General features: G+C 33.4%; 1 protein-coding gene across 1 annotated transcript; it reads right to left on the bottom strand.

The window, feature by feature from the left end:
* Nucleotides 1-3,794: 3,794 nt before the first annotated feature.
* On the bottom strand, nt 3,795-5,158 carry LOC120174461 (homeobox-leucine zipper protein HAT5-like). The gene is made up of 3 exons (XM_039181300.1): nt 4,772-5,158; nt 4,318-4,699; nt 3,795-4,136 (listed from the first exon to the last, which is right to left on the bottom strand). The coding sequence occupies exons 2-3, from the start codon at nt 4,687-4,689 to the stop codon at nt 3,855-3,857; spliced, it is 654 nt and encodes a 217-aa protein (XP_039037231.1). The 5' UTR covers nt 4,690-4,699; nt 4,772-5,158; the 3' UTR covers nt 3,795-3,854.
* Nucleotides 5,159-13,560: the final 8,402 nt, after the last annotated feature.

Genomic DNA, 13,560 nt, shown 5'->3' with positions numbered 1-13,560 from the left:
GTTGAGTTTGCCCTCGTTCAAGGAGAAGACACTAAGTCTTGGGCTTTTTTTCTTAAAAATTTACGTTTACATGTTGTCACCAGGGAACGAGTATACATTATTTCAGACCGAGGAGCCGGGATAAAAGCAGCAATGGACTCTTTGGGTACAATGTATAGACCTCCACATGTTCAACATCGTTATTGTGTCCATCATATTGCTGCAAACTATTACGGAAAATACAAGAAGAACGATGAACGTCAGTTAGTTGTGCGGATGGGTATGTTACTTTTTCCCAATTTTTCTATCAATTTCTTATTACTTATTTATACTTCATATTAACTATTACATATTCCTAATGGCTTAGGTTACGAACTCTTACCTCAAAGGTTTGAGTAGATGCTACAAGAGCTGTTTGGAAAAAATAAGAAGGGGTGCGAGTACATTATGGACATCAGCAAAGAAATGTGGACAAATGCATATGACGGAGGGTATCGCTATGGTCATATGACAACAAACTTGGCTGAAGCAATAAATTCAACCTTAAAGGGGGCGCGTCATTTACCAGTCACGGCGTTGGTTAAAACGACTTATTTTCGTTTGGGTCAACTCTTTGCAAAGCTCGGTGGACAAGCTCTTACTTGGATGCAAAACGGACATATTTACCACCCAAGACTAGTAGTTGATTTACAGAAAAAAGTGGCTGCATCAAATGGGATGTTAGTTACAAATTTTCCTCGCACCCGTGAATTGTTTCGTGTAACCGAAATGCCACTTCCGCTGCAAGGGATTGGAGCTAACTCTTTCAGAGTTAATCTGCAAGAGAGGTGGTGCGATTGTGGTTTCTTTCAAGCACTCAAATATCCATGCTCTCATGTCATTGCTGCTTGCTCACATTCGCATTTGGACTACAAAAATTATGTTGATCCCGTATACCAACTTTCACAAGTATTCAAGGTATATGAATTTGAGTTTCCGCCCATAGGAAACGAAAGAGACCCAAATGAGATTCAAACTTGGCTAACAATTGTACCAGATCCATTGCTATTGAGGGACTCAGGTCGTCCAAAATCTACTAGAATACATTGTGATATGGATATTCGGGAGAAGTCAACAGAACAAAAACGATGTGGGCATTGTAGAAACATCGGGCACAATAGAAAAAAATGTCCAGCTCTGTTATCATCATATAACCGTTAACTCTTATGTAATTAATATTGTATTTAAATGAATGTTTTAGTTTCTAATAATTTAATGTTATTGCATTTATATAATTTGTCAATGTATGTACACCTAAATAATTTTTTTTAACTTTTAAATACATAAATATTTTTAATATATTTATTTAATATAATAATTAATATTATTAGTTATAATTTTTTAAAAATATAATAATAATTCCACTTTCTAAGTAGAGAAAAATATTAAATTAAACAAATTAAAAGTTATTAAAAAATTTATATATACGATGACACATTTCATGTTCTGATTGGAGGATTAAATTTATTAAATTAAATTTTCAATAAGACTAATTTCATAAAATATGTAAGTCTTGAAGATTAAATATGTAATTATACTAATTTATTAACTTATGCATCAATATTTTCGTTAAATATTGATATGAGATGACTAGATTGATAACATTTAAATAATTAATTGATAAAATTAATATATCGATAATCAAAATAAAAAATAATAATATAACCATATGTGTAATATTATAATTTCATACATTTTTCTTATAACTACAATAAAGTCAAAACTGGTTTTCATATATTGTTATATCATATTAATGTAGATAATTCACTCCACCTTTAACACACATTAACAAAATACATTTGATAATTCTTACATTATAATCGAAACACTTTACATAATATATTATTAATTTATAATAATAATAAAAATAAAATATTTATTATTAAATAAAATACGTGGCAGTCGAGCTGGCGAAAGGCGCTTCCCCGGGGATGCGCCTTCCACACTTGGCATCCAACTCGCCAGCTCAGCAGAAAGGGTGCTACTTCGGGAAATATTGGTCAAACGATGTCAGAAAGGGGATATTAGAGAAAATTGGTGTCAATTATGTCAAATAGCCTTTTTAGTCCACACGACCCGACTCAAGAATAATAAATCCACCACCTAAAATCCGACTCGATCAAACCAAAACAAGATTTCACCCGACCTGAACCTGAACCGATATATAACTTAAAAACTCGACCTGATCCCACCCAAAATAATAATAAAAATATTACTTTTATTCAATAAAAATAGTGACTTAATTAAAAAATAATAATATATAGAATAATATTATTATAATTATTTTTAAATATATAATGTAAAATTATATTTTTCAGATTCAAATGAGACAAGTCGGGACCCGTCGAGTTCGGGTCTGATGTTCATCCCTATTTATACGAGCTGGTTGGTTTTGTTGGGAGCTTATAAAGAATAAATTCTTTTACACCTTTAAGTAAATCATATCTCATCGATCTAATCTATTGATTCAATAAGAAAATTTATATATTTAATTTATTTTTAATTTTTAGATGATTCATTCATATTGAATATTTGAAAAAAAATCATAATCGAATCAGATATAAATTATTTAAATTTTCATTTTAAATTATCTGAAATTTAATAAAAATAGATCTTTAGAATTTAAACAACCTCTAATCCAATAAATAAATAATCCAATACGACACTAACCCAGCTGACTAACCCTAACCTTAAATGCCTTAGCCCTTAATCCTTATGCACTTGCAGACTTGCAGTTTGTTTAACATCGATCTTTACCTGAAACCGAAACAAGCAAGGATTTTTAAAGAAACCCAAAGTGAGAAAAGAAGAAGATGATGGAGAGAGTACCGAGAAAAGATGAAGGAGAAGAGCCTGGAATGAAGAGGGTATGAAGAGACTCAGAAGAGGAAGAAACCCTTTGACTTTGAAGCAAAACAGAGGGATTACTAGAACCAGGCATGAAAATTATCAATCTAAAGGATCGATCTTCTTTTTTTCAATATATCATATTAACCGGAAGAAGATCTCAAAATTTTGGGACCAAAAAGATAAAGAAGAAATTCTTCACTTATGGCGAAAGAAGCTGGTGATGATGATTTCTGTGATATGGGAAGTATGAGAACACCGGTAGGTCACACCCATCATCACTCGGAACAAGTCGAAATTTTCTTGATCTTTTGGCAAAAGAAAGTGATACAAAGAAAGCTTGGGGAAGATGAAGAAGTGGCAAAGGGATAAAATTATCTGAATAGTACAATAAGGAGTCAAATTTGTTGGCTTTATACCTAGGGATAGGAAAGGTTCGGGTCGGTTTTTTAGTCCACACGACCCGAGTCAAGGATAAGAAATTCACCACCCGAGACCCGACTCGATTCAATTAAAATAAGATTTTATCCGATCTGAACTTGACTCGATATATAATTTAAAAATTCGACCTGATCCTACCCAAAATAAAAATAAAAATATTATTTTTATTCAATAAAAATAATGACTTAATTAAAAAATAATAATATATAGAAGAATATTATTATAATTATTTTTAAATATATAATGTAAAATTATATTTTTCGGATTGGAGTGAGACGGGTCGAGACCCATCGAGTTTAGGTTTCATGTTCATCCCTATTTATACGAGCTGGTTGGTTTTGTTGGGGGCTTATAAAGAATAAATTCTTTTACACCTTTAAGTAAATCATATCTCATCGATCTAATCTATTGATTCAATAAGAAAATTTATATATTTAATTTATTTTTAATTTTTAGATGATTCATTCATATTATTGTTCATTCACTGGGTTATTATTGTTCATTATATAGTTGCTACTACACGGTGACTTAAACAAGATAGATATAACTTAGTAAGTCCAAGACCATAAGGCATGATCATCAACAGGGAATCCGAAATTGCAGGAATTTGCAGGCGGATAGGAGTAATCATAGTCGTCTTCGAGTTTAGGGAGGACGTTTGATGGAAGATGTAACATGGCCGTACCCAAGTTATCTTCTTCTTGCGATAAATCTGACTGGTCTGGTTCAAAATGAGCAGACACCACCGAGACCTTAGACTCTTCACCCTCGGAAGCCTTTGATAGTAGCTCTTTCCCCTTCATTGATAACTTATCTGTGAGCTCAAGAACCTGTAACATAAATATGAAAGGTAAAATAATTCAGAAATATTTTTGAGGGTGATTATACATATTAATAATATAACATTTATATGAAATAGATACAAGTAAAATTTTAGGGAATATAACCAACAAAATAAATAACTAATAAAAGAAAATTCGGATTTGAGAGATTTAGCTAATTACAAATGACCTCTTGTTTTAATTTATCTTTCTCTTCGAGGAGATCATCATAGTCGGCCTTGAGGTTATTATAACTGGCTTGCAAACAGTCGTAGTCTTTCTCTATCTGCTTCGTCTTCCATCGAGCACGGCGGTTCTGGAACCATATAACAACTTGCTTTGATTGCAGGCCGAGGTCTTTGGCCAGCTGAATTTTCCTTTCCGGTTCAAGCTTGTTATCGGCCTCGAAGCTTTTCTCGAGAGACTGGACTTGCTCGACGGTAAGTCGCGTCTTCTTCTCTGGTCGATGTAAATACTCGTTTATATCGCCATCTCCGTTGTCTTCTTCATCAAACGTCGTAAAAAATGATCTGTTTCGATCAACACCGTCGAAGCTTAACATCGATCTTTACCTGAAACCGAAACAAGCAAGGATTTTTAAAGAAACCCAAAGTGAGAAAAGAAGAAGATGATGGAGAGAGTACCGAGAAAAGATGAAGGAGAAGAGCCTGGAATGAAGAGGGTATGAAGAGACTCAGAAGAGGAAGAAACCCTTTGACTTTGAAGCAAAACAGAGGGATTACTAGAACCAGGCATGAAAATTATCAATCTAAAGGATCGATCTTCTTTTTTTCAATATATCATATTAACCGGAAGAAGATCTCAAAATTTAAGGACCAAAAAGATAAAGAAGAAATTCTTCACTTATGGCGAAAGAAGCTGGTGATGATGATTTCTGTGATATGGGAAGTATGAGAACACCGGTAGGTCACACCCATCATCACTCGGAACAAGTCGAAATTTTCTTGATCTTTTGGCAAAAGAAAGTGATACAAAGAAAGCTTGGGGAAGATGAAGAAGTGGCAAAGGGATAAAATTATCTGAATAGTACAATAAGGAGTCAAATTTGTTGGCTTTATACCTAGGGATAGGAAAGGGTCGGGTCGGTTTTTTAGTCCACACGACCCGAGTCAAGGATAAGAAATTAACCATCCGAGACCCGACTCGATTCAATTAAAATAAGATTTTACCTGATCTGAACTTGACTCGATATATAATTTAAAAATTCGACATGATCCTTCCCAAAATAATAATAAAAATATTATTTTTATTCAATAAAAATATTATTTTTATTCAATAAAAATAATGACTTAATTAAAAAATAATAATATATAGAAGAATATTATTATAATTATTTTTAAATATATAATGTAAAATTATATTTTTCGGATTGGAGTGAGACGGGTCGAGACCCATCGAGTTCAGGTTTCATATTCATCCCTATTTATACGAGCTGGTTGGTTTTGTTGGGGGCTTATAAAGAATAAATTCTTTTACACCTTTAAGTAAATCATATCTCATCGATCTAATCTATTGATTCAATAAGAAAATTTATATATTTAATTTATTTTTAATTTTTAGATGATTCATTCATATTGAATATTTGAAAAAAAATCATAATCGAATCAGATATAAATTATTTAAATTTTCATTTTAAATTATCTGAAATTTAATAAAAAAATAGATCTTTAGAATTTAAACAACCTCTAATCCAATAAATAAATAATCCACTACGACACTAACCCAGCTGACTAACCCTAACCTTAAATGCCTTAGCCCTTAATCCTTATGCACTTGCAGACTTGCAGTTTGTTTGCCTTGGAAGAATCGGAGGAAAGTTGGTTTACTTTTCAACTTTTGATTGTTTTTGTAAAGTTCAAACATTGATGCATGTTTTAACATTTTTATTTTATTTTATTTCACGTATCGTAGAATCCAATAAAAATTAATTTTCGATGCTGGAACAATGGTGTGGATTTTGTTGATGCTGGTGACGGGCGGCTAATGAATAATTTCGGACACGATTCAAGGCCCTTGGTCTAACTAAACTTCTAGGGCGTTAGTAAGGCCCCAAAGGGCATGGTTAAGTGTCTAACCAAGTAGGCTCTTCGAGCTTTTGGAACCCACAGTTTGAACCCTTAAGCCTAGTTGGGTTCAACGTTTGATATTTATGAAAATATTAAATTATTATTTAACGTTCGATAAAATTATCACTTTAATCTCTATTTTTTAAGTACTTTGACTCCAATATTTCACTTCAGGATAAAATACTTAGGTCGTGTTTGCTTTTGTAGAGGTAAAAGATATGTAGTCTGCAAGAAGAAGACTGTTTATTTTTTAACGTCTGCATACTGCTAAAATAAACTGAAATATAAATAAACTGATTTTTTAAACTTAAAAGAGTTTTACAATACTGAAATTTAAATAATTTTAGTTTTACAATACTGAAATTTAAATAATCTATACAACTACAATAATAATTTTCTTAAAATAAATCAATCCATATTTTAAAATAAATCAATACATACTAAAATATAAATTAGTTTACACACGCCTGTTTGTGTCATGAATTACACAATACCTTATATATTGAACCTATACCCCATGAAAAGTTTAAAACTAGACCTCTAGAAAATATTATATATAATTTTTTTAATTAAAAAAATAAAACCACTAATTAAATAAAAAAGATACAATTTAAAATTATATATAATATTTGAATTATAAATAAAAATAAAATATTAAATTTATTTTAATAAAAATTAAATGTTCTTTGAAGAGGTTAGTAGAGTTTTGAAGACATAAGACCACGTCTGCGCCAAGAAGAGAGGACGCGCAGACGTTAGAAGAGCTTTTGTCTTCTAAAAAATAAACGATCTGCGAAGTTCAATGTCTACGCATGGTCTGCGCGGCGCAGACATAAAAGCTTTGAAGACCTTTAAGTGAAAACAAACATCACCTTATTGATTTGATGAAAATTGTTAGTTGACTAATAGTCAATGTTTCATATATTCATATATATTGAAATACGTCATCCAAAATTATTTTTAGATTAATTAATTGTAATTAATTATTATTTTTATTAAATTAATTAGACATCCAATCAAATGTTACCACTTAAACCATTCGAATATCTAATAATGGGATCAATCAAATCAAGTGAAAGAATAATTTAACACTTAACCACCAGGCTATCTTATTCAATTATTATAATTTTACCAAACAAAAATATATAAAGTTAACTGTAATGATAACTAATTACATATATTTATGAAAATATTAAATTTTTTAACTAAATTATTTAATTGTATTTAATGTTATAAATATAAAAGACTAATATCACATGGACTATTAAATATAAAATTATCAAATAAAGTATAAAAAATATAATATCAAAAAATACTTTTAATATTTAACTAAATAATTACTTTGGTCCATATTATTTTTTAATACATTTTAGTCCAGCAATATTTTATATTAGAGCAAAAATGATTCTAACGTTAGACTAAATAGTAATTTTAACTCATATTCTTTTTTTTTGAATATTTGGTCTCCAATATTTCATTTTAATACAAAAAAGTTTATATTTTTTAGTGTTGAGTGTTTGTTGACTATCGATTTTCATTTACAATGTCTTTTTATCTAAAAATAAAATGTTGGAGGTTAAAATGTTCTAAAAAGAGAATAAAATTAAAAGTGTCTATTTAATCAAATATTAGAAGGATTTTTGTGCATTATGCCCAATTTTTTTTTTTGGAGAAGTGCAGATAGCGGCTTGGCAAGGCCTGTTAGTGGACGGTGGTATCTGATGGAGAACATAAGCCTACCTCCCGGTACAACTAGCTGTTCCTAGGCAACGGAGCTCAGCGGGGTTACACACGACGGGGTCCTGCGTATACTCAGCAACCTATGATGCTCACTTTAAGGGGCAAATACATAATTTTATATTAGGAGAGATCAACATATAAATTTTATAGGGAAACAAACTTATAAAATCTTGAGAGATAAAATTAGATTATTAATAAATAATATATAAAAAAATTTAAAATATAAAAAAATTAAAATTTTTAGAAAACCGGTAGACATCCCTCACTGTCTTAATTTAAAATCACATTCAATCTCATTTTCGTCCTGTCTCCCTTCAATTTTCGTTGGCTTTTATTGTTGCCTTAAATGCTAATTTACGTAATATTTCCGTCATATCCGGTTGCTTATTTTAGTTTAATAAAAGAATTTGACAGATTTTATATAGAGAAAATAACCTCAGTGACCAAAAATCTTAGATAATATATGATTTTGACTAACTTTTTTTGGATTTGCGAAAATGACCAACAAAATCGCAATGCGATCTCTAATTCGCATTGCGATCTCCACTATCGCAAATTCACGTTGCATTTCGCATTGCGATAGTTGAAAATCGCGTTGCGTTTTTCCATTTCGCGTTGCGATAGTTGAAAATCGCGTTGCGTTTTTCCATTTCGCGTTGCGATAGTTGGAGATCGCGTTGTGGTTTTCCATTTCGCGTTGCGATAGTCTACAGTCGCGTTGCGATTTTTCATTTCGCGTTGCGATAGTTGAAATTCGCGTTGCGATTTTCCATTTCGCGTTGCGATAGTTGAAATTCGCGTTGTGATTTTCCATTTCGCGTTGCGATAGTCTACAGTCGCGTTGCGATTTTCCATTTCGCGTTGCGATAGTCTACAGTTGTCGTTGCGATTTTCCAAATTCGTTGTGATAGTTAAAAAAAAAGATTTTGTTCCTTAAGAATTTTCTCTAAAAAAATAGTATACGCGCGGACGTGTCGAAGACACGTACGACCACGACCACGACCACGACCACGACCACGACCCGACCCGACCCGACCCGACCCGAGACGAGACGGACGACGGCGGCGGTGCGCGAGAGTCCCCCTTGTTCTCTATCACTCAACAATGAAGTGGGAAAGCCAAGCCTTAAATACCATTCTCAATAGTGTTTCCAATACAATGTGGGATTGAGCATTACCAACACTTGTTTCCAATACAATGTGATTATTCAGGAAACAATTAACAATCATGCACCTTAAAACAATTGAATCAACAACCAATTACATTAGTATTATACGATTAAATATGTCATAATTAAAAGTCAATCTACAATCAATCGCGATTATTGTAATTTTAAGCAAAACATTCAAAAATAATATCACTATTTAAGGCTCAATTCCACATAGTATTGGGAACAATTGTTGGTAATGCTCAAATCCCACATAGTATTGGAAACACTATTGGGAATGGTATTTAAGGCTTGACTTTCCCACTTTCTTGTTGAGTGATAGAGAACAAGGGGGACTCTCGCGCGCCGCCGCCGTCCGTCTCGTCTCGGGTCGGGTCGGGTCGTGGTCGTGGTCGTGGTCGTGGATACTATCTTTTTAGAGAAAATCGCAACGCGAAATGGAAAATCGCAATGCGATTTTCAACTATCGCAACGCGATTTTCAACTATCGCAACGCGAAATGCAACGCGAATTTGCGATAGTGGAGATCGCAATGCGAATTAGAGATCGCATTGCGATTTTGTTGGTCATTTTCGTAAATCCAAAAAAAGTTTGTCAAAATCGTATATTATCTGAGATTTTTGGTCACTGAGGTAATTTTCTCTTTTATATATTTATCATAGTCGTTTCGTTGAATTTTTGCTATGCGAGTTAGAGAACTATCAAAGGGTGGCAATGTATGCATGTAAATAAATGCCACCAAGTATATGGCCCCAATTCTGTAGGTTATAAGCCACACAATTTAGAGATTTCCCAAAGGCACATCGGTTATCGTGTCCACATAACCAGCCGAACTTTCAGGTGGCCTACAAAGGAAACCGGTGGAAAAGGTAACACCATCATTGGGATCAAAATAGTACACACCTCATATTAGGGATGACTACGGGTATGTATATATTTATTTATATTGATAATATATTTTCGTATCATTAAAATTTTATAAGTTTATTATTGTTGTAACCCCCTAGACTCGGTCTATGCGTCTCGACTAAGTCTAGTGGATCACATTATGATTATTAAAGACATTTTTCGAACCCGTTATTCCATCAATATAAAATTACATTATAAATAACATGAAATTATAAACAAATTATACTATCAAAATCCAACTCGTAAATGTAGTACCAATAAGTAATAAATTAATTTAAAACATGTCTTCAAATTCAAAATCACAATAAACCGAACAGTAATAGTAAAAGAGTCATCATTATAAAATCCGATATTTTAAGATAAGGTCCATGTCACCAAAATAAAATCAACTTGCATGTCACCAAAATAAAGTCAACTTGCAAAATAAAAACATTACAATCTGATTTACTTCAAGAGATATGTTGATTCTCTAAGTGCTCAAACCGATGTATCTAACCAACAGTATCTGAAAGGGGAAAATATTTTCGAAAGGTGAGCTAGGCTCAGTGTGTCCCAACATTTCCATAAAATCACAATAGGTACAAATCATAGTCCAGTAAATCTCACAAATTCATAAAAGAGTTTAACTTTTGAAAATCATAGTTTAAACCCTTTTCTGGTACACCATCAATAGTTCCCAAAATTATTTTCCATATAGCTTACTTTATGCACATAGCAAAAAGAAAGCCGACTTAAGGATAGGCTATGAAACTTGTATCCTTAAGTTCAAGTCAATAAGTCCATATAGCTTACCCTAAGCACACAGCAAAAGAAAGCCGACCTAATGAAACATCTTGGGGCCCTCAAGAGTCACATTAGGCCCATTTAGCTTGATCAGAGCTATTCCATCGTAATTCAATTCCAAAATTCAATTGCACCGTGACATAAATTCCATAAATCCAAAAACATGGTAATCATATACCATTTCAAAACAAAAATTAAATAGCAGTCATATTCCATAAATTGTCACATTAAATTGGTGCATCCATAAAACAATAACCAATGAATTCGGTGTACCACATATTAAAACCAATAAAACAGTTCAGTAATAAGTAGATAACACACCTCGACAATAGGTTTAAATAGCAAATCTACTGATTGATGGTTTCACCACGCTCTGCTACAGTTTTCGAACGGGTGAATACTGGCACACGTGGTTTAACTGATCTAGAAGAGCTGGGTCGAACTGTCGAACGATCCGAAGAGTCTCTTGTACCTTTAAACAATAATAATTTATCAGTCCCAAATCCTATTTAATTGTTCAAAGCTAAACTTCTTAAGTATATAAGCATTTTTCGGGTTTGACTGTCAATTTGGGGTATTTTGAGTCTGAATTTGGCCAAACGGATTGCGGAATCGGAATCAGGACGTTGAAAAACATAAAGTATGACTTTCCGAAAATTCAAATTCTTGGTCAAAATCAAAGTCAACCACTTTGACCGTCGATTTGGAGGCATTCGGGTTCGAATTTGACGAAATGGACTTCGGAAACAGATTCCGGACGTCGAAAACTATCAGAATAGGTATACTTGGAAAAGATTAACGGTCGTTTAATGCTCGGTCAAAGCCATTTTAAGTTTTGGTCAAAGGAAGTCAACGGTCAACGGTCGGGTCGGGTCGATCGGGTCGGGTCAGACCGGTAAAACCGGTAAAACCGGTCAAACCGGTTGAAAACCAGTCAAACCGGTTTCCAGCAGCGTCCACTCTCCCTGCGGCGGCGCGTGTGGCGCGTGAGGCCTCCTCCGGGACCCTAAAAATCCCGGAAAAATTTCTAAAAATTATTTTGAGCGATTTCGAGATACTTACAACAATCGGTTCAAATTTTTGAACGACAGAGAGCTCGATTTCAACTCGGCCGAATCTTTGACTGCTCCACCTCCTCACGCGCCGCCGTCGACGGCGAACAAGGTTGACACCGGCGGACTCGAAACGACACAAGGAACACGATGGTGCAGGAGGTTTCGTAAACGGAGCAACGATCGGCAGTGAATTTAAAATTTTCCCGGTAATAGAGCTAATAAAAATGTCAAGACTTTGACTGTAAATTCCCGACGTTTGGCAGCGTTTCACTTCAATTAAATTGAAGAGTTTGTTCCTCGCTCGATGATGAACACAACGGTGGTTTCAAAACGACGATCGGAATTCGAACGGCGTCTGGATCTAGGTCGGAAACGGAAGTAGGGGAAAGGAAATTTGGGGTGGTGGTTTTCTGTTTTGAAGCAGAAAACCACCCACGCATATAACATATATAACCAAAATTCACCTAATTTTATTGGGTAAATTCAGGGCCTAGTCCCTGAATTTTCTTTAACTCTAACACAAGCTCCAAATTTTAAAATCTTTCAATTTAGTCCTCAAATTTTCGCCAATTTTTACAATTAACCTCCAATTTCAATTAAATATTATTTTTTTTAAAAAAATTCGGGTTGTTACAATTGTAATATAAAATCTTACATTCGTCCCTATCTCGGATGACCTTCTCTTTGCAGTGACAGGTAAGAATTGAAGGTGAAAACACAAGTGGGAAACATGAAAAAACAGACAATTTCACATGTATAAGACAGTGATTACAACATGACATGAGATTGGGTTTTTGTCGGACTAGAAACTCAAGCAGCCTAACCCATCTGATATGGAACAAGCTCTTTTATATAATTAGGAAAGTCAAATATGGGATCCAAGAGGATAATGCAGAGAAAGTGGAGGTAAAAAAGGCACTCATTTCTCTCAAGATTAGCTTTAAAGACACAGTGGCAGTGCCACTAGGAAGGGCGAGTGTCTGGGGTGTGGGACATGTACAACAAAAGCAATGACCTTAGTTGTACCTTAATCAACATCATATCATTACAACTTCATTTAATCTAGTCCACTTGTTTGTTTTGTTCTTATTTATATCTCGATCTCAGATACCCCATTGTTGATAAAGAAAATTAAATTAAATACCATTAGTCATCTATATATTGCACAGTTTTGGACTTTGGGCAGGCAATCATCTCACACCACATTCATTTCCAATTCGAACCTAATATCAACTAGAAAATCATCTCCTTACACATGTATAGACGAGGACAATTAGTCATGTTGATAAATGATGGCATCTAGCAAGTCCCGTAATAATAATAATCATAAATAAGAAGTTATTTTTATTAGATAAATAAGAAATTCAAATGATCTTGTTGGTGTTTCCCTTCTAAGACATGTCTTAAACAAATGTGCATCTGAATTTGAGTACGTCTAACCCTCTAAAAACCTAATCCTTAGCAATATAGAAGATGGATAAGAACACCAAATACACTATGCTATGTAATTAGACATTCGCACCTTAGTCAAACATTTCATTTTGAGTAAAAATGACCCTTTATGGATGAAAACTATTAATTAACTAGCGATCAACACATGTTGCTGAAAATTGATTTTTCTTATCTAATTTCTATCTTGGCTCACATCCTCTTGTTGCTTTGACTCCACCACCAGTGTACAGAACCTCATT

Source organism: Hibiscus syriacus, unplaced genomic scaffold (genome assembly GCF_006381635.1).
Source record: "Hibiscus syriacus cultivar Baekdansim isolate YM2019G1 unplaced genomic scaffold, ASM638163v2 tig00112107_pilon, whole genome shotgun sequence".
Taxonomy (NCBI): Eukaryota; Viridiplantae; Streptophyta; class Magnoliopsida; order Malvales; family Malvaceae; genus Hibiscus; species Hibiscus syriacus.
This window is presented reverse-complemented; position numbering and strand designations above follow the sequence as displayed.

Excerpts from the sequence above, each read along its gene's own strand:
- LOC120174461 (XM_039181300.1), bottom strand. The coding sequence starts at position 4,689 with ATGTTAAGCTTCGACGGTGTTGATCGAAACAGATCATTTTTTACGACG. Across the intron at positions 4,137-4,317 it reads AAGATAAATTAAAACAAGAG|GTTCTTGAGCTCACAGATAA; the intron begins GTCATTTGTAAT and ends TTTATGTTACAG.